General features: G+C 51.4%; 1 protein-coding gene across 1 annotated transcript in view; it reads right to left on the bottom strand.

Moving 5' to 3' along the window:
• ZC3H3 (zinc finger CCCH-type containing 3) overlaps window positions 1–12,255 on the bottom strand; it is a 163,943-nt gene that overhangs the window by 23,058 nt on the left and 128,630 nt on the right. The window contains exon 9 of the mRNA XM_073680080.1: window positions 1,163–1,294. Coding sequence (XP_073536181.1) covers window positions 1,163–1,294 — 132 coding nt within the window. The remainder of the gene's footprint in view (window positions 1–1,162; window positions 1,295–12,255) is intronic.

Raw genomic sequence — 12,255 nt, 5'->3', positions numbered from 1 at the left:
TAAGAGAAGGCGGCCATAAGAGAAGGCGGCCATAAGAGAAGGCGGCCATAAGAGAAGGCGGCCATAAGAGAAGGCGGCCATAAGAGAAGGCGGCCATAAGAGAAGGCGGCCATGACAGAGGGCGGCCATAAGAGAAGGCGGCCATAAGAGAAGGCGGCCATAAGAGAAGGCGGCCATAAGAGAAGGCGGCCATAAGAGAAGGTGGCCACGACAGAGGGCGGCCATAAGAGAAGGCGGCCATGACAGAGGGCGGCCATAAGAGAAGGCGGCCATGACAGAGGGCGGCCATAAGAGAAGGCGGCCACGACAGAGGGCGGCCATAAGAGAAGGCGGCCATGACAGAGGGCGGCCATAAGAGAAGGCGGCCACGACAGAGGGCGGCCATAAGAGAAGGTGGCCACGACAGAGGGCGGCCATAAGAGAAGGCGGCCATAACAGAAGGCGGCCATAACAGAGGGCGGCCATAACAGAGGGCGGCCGTAATCCCCGGCTCTGATTATTACCATATCCGTCTCTTAATCCTCACTGGTAAACGGCGGCTGACAGCTCTGGACCGATTCCTCTGGCCCCAATTAGCTCAGGGATCATCGGTGGAGGGGGAGGCCTGGACGGGACCCCAGGTCTGTGTTATTATCTCAGACCACCAACATAGCCCAGGATGCATCAGTGGTGACCCCCGACGCTGTGACACAGGGGGCTCACAATTACCTTTACAACTCAAGGGCAGATCCTCCACGAAAACCTCAGCCACTCTCTAATATACTCTGTCAAGATCTCGGCTTGCAGTCAGTAAATTGGAACATTTTCAGTTAGGACTTGCAGAGCTGAGGTTTTGTTACAATGTCGTACAGTCTAGGGTGATTATTTGGGCAATAAACATCTTGTCCGATACAATTTACCTGAACTGACACATTGTAGCAAACAATCAGGGAAGAACAGACAAGTATGCAGCTGATGCCGACACGTAGTGTCTAGGCTAAACGTCACTGGAACAAACCCTCAGCTGTGAGAAGTAACAGAACACAATGCTGCCGCTCACTGATCAGATAATGGGTCGCCGTGACGGATCCTCACTCCACCGACCTCAGCGGCCCCCACTGACATTATATGGGGGTCTGTCGTGGTTGTGGGCTGCAGCTCTATGACGAGTCTCGGGCCTCACCTTCGCGCCCATGGGGCAGTAACCTTTGAGGAAGTCGGGGCAGATCTCAGCTTTCCTGGAGACGTAGACGTGGCTGTACGGGCAGTCGTTATTGTGGCAGATCCCCTTCAGGAAGTACGAACACACGGGCATCTGCGAGACAACGAGAAGCTGTGAGAGAAGATGTCCAAAAGAAGCGGAAAGTGCAAGATGCACCACATCCTGGAAGGAAAACACAGGATCTTATGTATCTGTATACAGGGAGCTCCCCCTAGTGGTGGCTACAGACAGGATCTTATCATGTATCTCTGTATACAGGGAGCTCCCCCTAGTGGTGGCTACAGACAGGATCTTATCATATATCTCTGTATACAGGGAGCTCATCCTAGTGGTGGCTGCAGACAGGATCTTATCATATATCTCTGTATACAGGGAGCTCCCCCTAGTGGTGGCTGCAGACAGAATCTTATCATGTATCTCTGTATTCAGGAAGCTCCCCCTAGTGGTGGCTGCAGACAGGATCTTATCATGTATCTCTGTATACAGGGAGCTCCCCCTAGTGGTGGCTGCAGACAGAATCTTATCATGCATCTCTGTATACAGGAAGCTCCCCCTAGTGGTGGCTGCAGACAGAATCTTATCATGTATCTCTGTATACAGGGAGCTCCCCCTAGTGGTGGCTACAGACAGAATATTATCATGTATCTCTGTATACAGGGAGCTCCCCCTAGTGGTGGCTACAGACAGAATATTATCATGTATCTCTGTATACAGGGAGCTCCCACTAGTGGTGGCTGCAGACAGAATCTTATCATGTATCTCTGTATACAGGGAGCTCCCCCTAGTGGTGGCTGCAGACAGGATCTTATCATATATCTCTGTATACAGGGAGCTCCCCCTAGTGGTGGCTGCAGACAGGATCTTATCATATATCTCTGTATACAGGGAGCTCCCCCTAGTGGTGGCTGCAGACATGATCTTATCATGTATCTCTGTATACAGGGAGCTCCCCCTAGTGGTGGCTGCAGACAGAATCTTATCATGTATCTCTGTATACAGGGAGCTCCCCCTAGTGGTGGCTGCAGACAGGATCTTATCATGTATCTCTGTATACAGGGAGCTCCCCCTAGTGGTGGCTGCAGACAGGATCTTATCATGTATCTCTGTATACAGGGAGCTCCCCCTAGTGGTGGCTGCAGACAGGATCTTATCATATATCTCTGTATACAGGGAGCTCCCCCTAGTGGTGGCTGCAGACAGGATCTTATCATGTATCTCTGTATACAGGAAGCTCCCCCTAGTGGTGACTGCAGACAGAATCTTATCATGTATCTCTGTATACAGGGAGCTCCCCCTAGTGGTGACTGCAGACAGGATCTTATCATGTATCTCTGTATACAGGGAGCTCCCCCTAGTGGTGACTGCAGACAGGATCTTATCATGTATCTCTATATACAGGGAGCTCCCCCTAGTGGTGGCTGCAGACAGGATCTTATCATCTTGTATCTCTATATACAGGGAGCTCCCCCTAGTGGTGGCTGCAGACAGAATCTTATCATGTATCTCTATATACAGGGAGCTCCCCCTAGTGGTGACTGCAGACAGAATCTTATCATGTATCTCTGTATACAGGGAGCTCCCCCTAGCGGTGGCTGCAGACAGAACATTATCATGTATCTCTATATACAGTGAGCTCCCCCTAGTGGTGGCTGCAGACAGGATCTTATCATGTATCTCTGTATACAGGGATCTCCCCCTAGTGGTGGCTGCAGACAGAATCTTATCATGTATCTCTGTATACAGGGAGCTCCCCCTAGTGGTGGCTACAGACAGAATATTATCATGTATCTCTGTATACAGGGAGCTCCCCCTAGTGGTGGCTGCAGACAGAATCTTATCATGTATCTCTGTATACAGGGAGCTCCCCCTAGTGGTGGCTGCAGACAGGATCTTATCATATATCTCTGTATACAGGGAGCTCCCCCTAGTGGTGGCTGCAGACATGATCTTATCATATATCTCTGAATACAGGGAGCTCCCCCTAGTGGTGGCTGCAGACAGAATCTTATGTATCTCTGTATACAGGGAGCTCCCCCTAGTGGTGTCTGCAGACAGAATCTTATCATGTATCTCTATACACAGGGACCTCCCCCTAGTGGTGGCTGCAGACAGAATCATATCATGTATCTCTGTATACAGGAAGCACCCCCTAGTGGTGGCTACAGACAGAATATTATCATGTATCTCTGTATACAGGGAGCTCCCCCTAGTGGTGGCTGCAGACAGAATCTTATCATGTATCTCTGTATACAGGGAGCTCCCCCTAGTGGTGGCTGCAGACAGAATCTTATCATGTATCTCTGTATACAGGGAGCTCCCCCTAGTGGTGGCTGCAGACAGGATCTTATCATATATCTCTGTATACAGGGAGCTCCCCCTAGTGGTGGCTGCAGACAGGATCTTATCATATATCTCTGTATACAGGGAGCTCCCCCTAGTGGTGGCTGCAGACATGATCTTATCATGTATCTCTGTATACAGGGAGCTCCCCCTAGTGGTGGCTGCAGACAGAATCTTATCATGTATCTCTGTATACAGGGAGCTCCCCCTAGTGGTGGCTGCAGACAGAATCTTATCACGTATCTCTGTATACAGGGAGCTCCCCCTAGTGGTGGCTGCAGACAGGATCTTATCATATATCTCTGTATACAGGGAGCTCCCCCTAGTGGTGGCTGCAGACAGGATCTTATCATGTATCTCTGTATACAGGGAGCTCCCCCTAGTGGTGGCTGCAGACAGGATCTTATCATGTATCTCTGTATACAGGGAGCTCCCCCTAGTGGTGACTGCAGACAGAATCTTATCATGTATCTCTGTATACAGGGAGCTCCCCCTAGTGGTGGCTGCAGACAGAATCTTATCATGTATCTCTGTATACAGGGAGCTCCCCCTAGTGGTGTCTGCAGACAGGATCTTATCATATATCTCTGTATACAGGGAGCTCCCCCTAGTGGTGGCTGCAGACAGGATCTTATCATATATCTCTGTATACAGGGAGCTCCCCCTAGTGGTGGCTGCAGACATGATCTTATCATGTATCTCTGTATACAGGGAGCTCCCCCTAGTGGTGGCTGCAGACAGAATCTTATCATGTATCTCTGTATACAGGGAGCTCCCCCTAGTGGTGGCTGCAGACAGAATCTTATCACGTATCTCTGTATACAGGGAGCTCCCCCTAGTGGTGGCTGCAGACAGGATCTTATCATATATCTCTGTATACAGGGAGCTCCCCCTAGTGGTGGCTGCAGACAGGATCTTATCATGTATCTGTGTATACAGGGAGCTCCCCCTAGTGGTGGCTGCAGACAGGATCTTATCATCTTGTATCTCTATATACAGGGAGCTCCCCCTAGTGGTGGCTGCAGACAGAATCTTATCATGTATCTCTGTATACAGGGAGCTCCCCCTAGCGGTGGCTGCAGACAGAACCTTATCATGTATCTCTATATACAGGGATCTCCCCCTAGTGGTGGCTGCAGACAGAATCTTATCATGTATCTCTGTATACAGGGAGCTCCCCCTAGTGGTGGCTGCAGACAGGATCTTATCATGTATCTCTGTATACAGGGAGCTCCCCCTAGTGGTGGCTACAGAAAGTATCTTATCATGTATCTCTGTATACAGGGAGCTCCCCCTAGTGGTGGCTACAGAAAGTATCTTATCATGTATCTCTGTATACAGGGAGCTCCCCCTAGTGGTGGCTGCAGACAGAATCTTATCATGTATCTCTGTATACAGGGAGCTCCCCCTAGTGGTGGCTGCAGACAGGATGTTATCATGTATCTCTATACACAGGGAGCTCCCCCTAGTGGTGGCTGCAGACAGAATCTTATCATGTATCTCTGTATACAGGGAGCTCCCCCTAGTGGTGGCTGCAGACAGAATCTTATCATGTATCTCTGTATACAGGGAGCTCCCCCTAGTGGTGGCTGCAGACAGGATCTTATCATATATCTCTGTATACAGGGAGCTCCCCCTAGTGGTGACTGCAGACAGAATCTTATCATGTATCTCTGTATACAGGGAGCTCCCCCTAGTGGTGACTGCAGACAGTATCTTATCATGTATCTCTGTATACAGGGAGCTCCCCTAGTGGTGGCTGCAGACAGGATCTTATCAATTATCTCTGTATACAGGGAGCTCCCCCTAGTGGTGACTGCAGACAGAATCTTATCATGTATCTCTGTATACAGGAAGCTCCCCCTAGTGGTGACTGCAGACAGAACCTTATCATGTGTCTCTGTATACAGGGAGCTCCCCCTAGCGGTGGCTGCAGACAGAACCTTATCATGTGTCTCTGTATACAGGGAGCTCCCCCTAGTGGTGGCTGCAGACAGGATCTTATCATCTTGTATCTCTATATACAGGGAGCTCCCCCTAGTGGTGGCTGCAGACAGAACCTTATCATGTGTCTCTGTATACAGGGAGCTCCCCCTAGTGGTGGCTGCAGACAGGATCTTATCATCTTGTATCTCTATATACAGGGAGCTCCCCCTAGTGGTGGCTGCAGACAGGATCTTATCATGTATCTCTGTATACAGGGAGCTCCCCCTAGTGGTGGCTGCAGACAGGATCTTATCATCTTGTATCTCTATATACAGGGAGCTCCCCGTAATGGTGGCTGCAGACAGAATCTTATCATGTATCTCTGTATACAGGGAGCTCCCCCTAGTGGTGGCTGCAGACATGATCTTATCATGTATCTCTGTATACAGGGAGCTCCCCCTAGTGGTGGCTGCAGACAGGATCTTATCATATATCTCTGTATACAGGGAGCTCCCCCTAGTGGTGGCTGCAGACAGGATCTTATCATGTATCTCTGTATACAGGGAGCTCCCCCTAGTGGTGGCTGCAGACAGGATCTTATCATGTATCTCTGTATACAGGGAGCTCCCCCTAGTGGTGACTGCAGACAGAATCTTATCATGTATCTCTGTATACAGGAAGCTCCCCCTAGTGGTGACTGCAGACAGAATCTTATCATGTATCTCTGTATACAGGGAGCTCCCCCTAGTGGTGACTGCAGACAGGATCTTATCATGTATCTCTGTATACAGGGAGCTCCCCCTAGCGGTGGCTGCAGACAGAACCTTATCATGTATCTCTATATACAGGGAGCTCCCCCTAGTGGTGGCTGCAGACAGGATCTTATCATGTATCTGTGTATACAGGGAGCTCCCCCTAGTGGTGGCTGCAGACAGGATCTTATCATCTTGTATCTCTATATACAGGGAGCTCCCCCTAGTGGTGGCTGCAGACAGAATCTTATCATGTATCTCTGTATACAGGGAGCTCCCCCTAGCGGTGGCTGCAGACAGAACCTTATCATGTATCTCTATATACAGGGAGCTCCCCCTAGTGGTGGCTGCAGACAGGATCTTATCATGTATCTCTGTATACAGGGAGCTCCCCCTAGTGGTGGCTGCAGACAGAATCTTATCATGTATCTCTGTATACAGGGAGCTCCCCCTAGTGGTGGCTGCAGACAGGATCTTATCATGTATCTGTGTATACAGGGAGCTCCCCCTAGTGGTGGCTGCAGACAGGATCTTATCATCTTGTATCTCTATATACAGGGAGCTCCCCCTAGTGGTGGCTGCAGACAGAATCTTATCATGTATCTCTGTATACAGGGAGCTCCCCCTAGCGGTGGCTGCAGACAGAACCTTATCATGTATCTCTATATACAGGGAGCTCCCCCTAGTGGTGGCTGCAGACAGGATCTTATCATGTATCTCTGTATACAGGGAGCTCCCCCTAGTGGTGGCTGCAGACAGGATCTTATCATGCATCTCTGTATACAGGGATCTCCCCCTAGTGGTGGCTGCAGACAGAATCTTATCATGTATCTCTGTATACAGGGAGCTCCCCCTAGTGGTGGCTGCAGACAGGATCTTATCATGTATCTCTGTATACAGGGAGCTCCCCCTAGTGGTGGCTGCAGACAGAATCTTATCATGTATCTCTGTATACAGGGAGCTCCCCCTAGTGGTGGCTGCAGACAGAATCTTATCATGTATCTCTGTATACAGGGAGCTCCCCCTAGTGGTGGCTGCAGACAGGATGTTATCATGTATCTCTATACACAGGGAGCTCCCCCTAGTGGTGGCTGCAGACAGAATCTTATCATGTATCTCTGTATACAGGGAGCTCCCCCTAGTGGTGGCTGCAGACAGAATCTTATCATGTATCTCTGTATACAGGGAGCTCCCCCTAGTGGTGGCTGCAGACAGAATCTTATCATGTATCTCTGTATACAGGGAGCTCCCCCTAGTGGTGGCTGCAGACAGGATCTTATCATGTATCTCTGTATACAGGGAGCTCCCCCTAGTGGTGGCTGCAGACAGGATCTTATCATGTATCTCTGTATACAGGGAGCTCCCCCTAGTGGTGGCTGCAGACAGAATGTTATGTGTCTCTGTATAAAGGGAGCTCCCCCTAGTGGTGGCTGCAGACAGACCCTTATGTATCTCTGCATCTGTGCAGAAGATTTGGAGCTCTGTTTTAGGAAAATGGAGCTTTGACCACTATAAGGTCATAGAAAGGAAATAATTAGCTTCCCTTAGGGCAGAGTGTGAATAACCACATAACCCATGTAATACCATCGGGGATAAATGGGGTCACGCATTGTCCGCCCCTCCCCCGACCGCTCATCATCTCTTATGCAATATTTAAATCCTGCAAAAATGAGAGCCGTAAAGGCGGCTCCTGAATATTAAAGGGATTAACAGCGACAAAACGACATCTTAAAGTGCCTCCTTCTGGTGTTCCAGGGTGATCGGGAATCATCTAATAAACTCATAAAAGCCGGGTGATGGGCTTATCATCCAGAGACATTACTCTCCGGAGCAGTAAACCTGACAGCGCTATGACTTTCACCTTCACCAAGAGAAGGCAGCGGTGGCCGGGACCAAGCAGAAGTTCTTCCCTCCACAGGTAACAGGAATACTATAGTCTTAAAGGGGTTGTCCAAAAGTAGAAAAACATAGTGCAAACTTCTTGTAACAGCGCCACCCCTGTCCACGGGTTGTGCATGTTACTGCAGCTGAGAAGCGGAGCCGCTTTACCTGTAGACAGAGGTGGCGCTGTGTTTGGAAGAAAAGACACTCACGAATGGACGGAAGGGCTCTGCTGGATCGCGTTTCTGGATAATCGGATTAAAGGAATCTCACTTCATATAAAAGAAGAGGAGATGGCAGAGCAATGCTCCGGAGATGCGTGGATATCTGCGCTCGCCGCTGCGGCAGGAGTTACAAATGGCTGCTGGCAGGAACGCTGATAAGCAGGCGGCCGGGAATGAACACGTGGCGTCCAAAAGGCCCCGGTGCCAGCGAATAAATCAGCTCCTAACATATGGAGTATGAGATATACCTACCAATTACATGGGAAGAGGGAGATTGCAATGACTTATGTCGCACATTAGAGAGCTGGGAGAGTACATAGGCTTCGCAGGCGGCCGGCTAATGAACCGGAAAGTCGACGAGCCTTTCCAAATTGCTCACCGCAGACTTCTCTGTTTTGCTTATTTTTATTAGGGAGAAAAATGCTGAATCGTTAGAAGTTCCTCAAGAGGAAAAGCTGTTGTAACAGCAGCGCGAGAGGTGGAGGCGGCGAGGGAGACTCTTCCCTAACCCCGGAGAACACAAGACATCCATACACATTTCCAAATCCCCGTATCCAGCAGGTTCAGCCGCGGACAGCGGCTCCCGACATTAAAATTAATAGCGCAACCTGATGTGAGCTGCCGCACAAGCGGGGCTTATCTGTGTCACGGCTGCAAAGGAGGTCTCCATTATATCCAGTTATATTCTGCGGTGAGAGAGCGACAAAGTGACAACACTGCATCCGACAGACAGACAGGCCCGAGAGTAATCCGGATCAGTAACACTGAGAGGAGACCGATCCCGATCACTAACACTGAGCGGAGGCCGATCCCGATCACCAACACTGAGCGGAGGCCGATCCCGATCACGAACACTGAGCAGAGGCCGATCCCGATCACGAACACTGAGCAGAGGCCGATCCCGATCATCAACACTGAGCAGAGGCCGATCCCGATCACCAACACTGAGCGGAGGCCGATCCCGATCACCAACACTGAGCGGAGGCCGATCCCGATCACCAACACTGAGCGGAGGCCGATCCCGATCATCAACACTGAGCGGAGGCCGATCCCGATCATCAACACTGAGCGGAGGCCGATCCCGATCATCAACACTGAGCGGAGGCCGATCCCGATCACCAACACTGAGCAGAGGCCGATCCCGATCACCAACACTGAGCAGAGGCCGATCCCGATCACCAACACTGAGCAGAGGCCAATCCCGATCACCAACACTGAGCAGAGGCCAATCCCGATCACCAACACTGAGCAGAGGCCAATCCCGATCACCAACACTGAGCAGAGGCCGATCCCGATCACCAACACTGAGCAGAGGCCGATCCCGATCACCAACACTGAGCAGAGGCCGATCCCGATCACCAACACTGAGCAGAGGCCGATCACTAACACTGAGAGGAAACCAATCCCAATCACCAACACTGAGCTGAGACTGATCCCCAACACTGAGCAGAGGCCGATCCGATCATCAAAACTGAGCAGGGCCGATCACTAACACTGAGAGGAGACCGATCCCAATCACCAACACTGAGCTGAGACTGATCCCGATAACCAACACTGAGGGGAGACTCATCCCAATCACTAACACTGAGCGGAGGCCGATCTCGATCATCAACACTGAGCAGAGCCCGATCACCAACACTGAGTTGAGACTGATCCCGATCACCAACACTGAGCGGAGGCCAATCCCGATCACTAACACTGAGCGGAGGCCAATCCCGATCACTAACACTGAGCGGAGGCCAATCCCGATCACTAACACTGAGCGGAGGCCAATCCCGATCACTAACACTGAGCGGAGGCCGATCTCGATCATCAACACTGAGCAGAGCCCAATCACCAACACTGAGTTGAGACCGATCCCGATCGCCAACACTGAGGGGAAAGTCATCCCAATCACTAACACTGAGCTGAGACTGATTCCGATCATCAACACTGAGCAGAGGCCGATCCCGATCACTAACACTGAGCGGAGGCCGATCCCGATCACTAACACTGAGCGGAGGCCAATCCCGATCACTAACACTGAGCGGAGGCCAATCCCGATCACTAACACTGAGCGGAGGCCAATCCCGATCACTAACACTGAGCGGAGGCCAATCCCGATCACTAACACTGAGCGGAGGCCAATCCCGATCACTAACACTGAGCGGAGGCCAATCCCGATCACTAACACTGAGCGGAGGCCAATCCCGATCACTAACACTGAGCGGAGGCCAATCCCGATCACTAACACTGAGCGGAGGCCAATCCCGATCACCAACACTGAGCTGAGACTGGTCCCGATCACCAACGCTGAGCAGAGGCCGATCCCGATCATCAACACTGAGCAGAGGCCGATCACTAACACTGAGAGGAGACCAATCCCGATCACTAACACTGAGCTGAGACCGATCCCGATCACTAACACTGAGTTGAGACCGATCCCGATCGCCAACACTGAGGGGAAAGTCATCCCAATCACTAACACTGAGCTGAGACTGATTCCGATCATCAACACTGAGCAGAGGCCGATCCCGATCACTAACACTGAGCGGAGGCCGATCCCGATCACTAACACTGAGCGGAGGCCAATCCCGATCACTAACACTGAGCGGAGGCCAATCCCGATCACTAACACTGAGCAGAGGCCAATCCCGATCACTAACACTGAGCGGAGGCCAATCCCGATCACTAACACTGAGCGGAGGCCAATCCCGATCACTAACACTGAGCGGAGGCCAATCCCGATCACTAACACTGAGCGGAGGCCAATCCCGATCACTAACACTGAGCGGAGGCCAATCCCGATCACTAACACTGAGCGGAGGCCAATCCCGATCACTAACACTGAGCGGAGGGCAATCCCGATCACTAACACTGAGCGGAGGCCAATCCCGATCACTAACACTGAGCGGAGGCCAATCCCGATCACCAACACTGAGCTGAGACTGGTCCCGATCACCAACGCTGAGCAGAGGCCGATCCCGATCATCAACACTGAGCAGAGGCCGATCACTAACACTGAGAGGAGACCAATCCCGATCACTAACACTGAGCTGAGACCGATCCCGATCACTAACACTGAGTTGAGACCGATCCCGATCGCCAACACTGAGGGGAAAGTCATCCCAATCACTAACACTGAGCTGAGACTGATTCCGATCATCAACACTGAGCAGAGGCCGATCCCGATCACTAACACTGAGCGGAGGCCAATCCCGATCACTAACACTGAGCGGAGGCCAATCCCGATCACTAACACTGAGCGGAGGCCAATCCCGATCACTAACACTGAGCGGAGGCCAATCCCGATCACTAACACTGAGCGGAGGCCAATCCCGATCACTAACACTGAGCGGAGGCCAATCCCGATCACTAACACTGAGCGGAGGCCGATCTCGATCATCAACACTGAGCAGAGGCCGATCCCGATCATCAACACTGAGCAGAGGCCGATCACTAACACTGAGAGGAGACCAATCCCGATCACTAACACTGAGCTGAGACCTATCCCGATCACTAACACTGAGTTGAGACCGATCCCGATCGCCAACACTGAGGGGAAAGTCATCCCAATCACTAACACTGAGCTGAGACTGATTCCGATCATCAACACTGAGCAGAGGCCGATCCCGATCACTAACACTGAGCGGAGGCCGATCCCGATCACTAACACTGAGCGGAGGCCGATTCCGATCACTAACACTGAGCGGAGGCCAATCCCGATCTCTAACACAGAGTGGAGGCCGATCCCGAACACTGAGCAGACACTAAGCTCATAGCCATAAATACTTGGGGTGAAGTTGAGGTTTGGGGAGGTAACAAGGACCAGCTGTATGAATGGGAGGGGTGACAAGGACCGGCTGTATGGATGGGGGAGTGAAGAGGACCGGCTGTACGGAGGGGGGAGTGAAGAGGACTGGCTGTACGGAGGGGGGAGTGAAGAGGACTG

The sequence above is a fragment of the Phyllobates terribilis genome, unplaced genomic scaffold (assembly GCF_046119375.1).
Source record: "Phyllobates terribilis strain yellow unplaced genomic scaffold, ASM4611937v1 Scaffold_4__5_contigs__length_816908805, whole genome shotgun sequence".
In the NCBI taxonomy this organism is placed as follows: domain Eukaryota; kingdom Metazoa; phylum Chordata; class Amphibia; order Anura; family Dendrobatidae; genus Phyllobates; species Phyllobates terribilis.
This window is presented reverse-complemented; position numbering and strand designations above follow the sequence as displayed.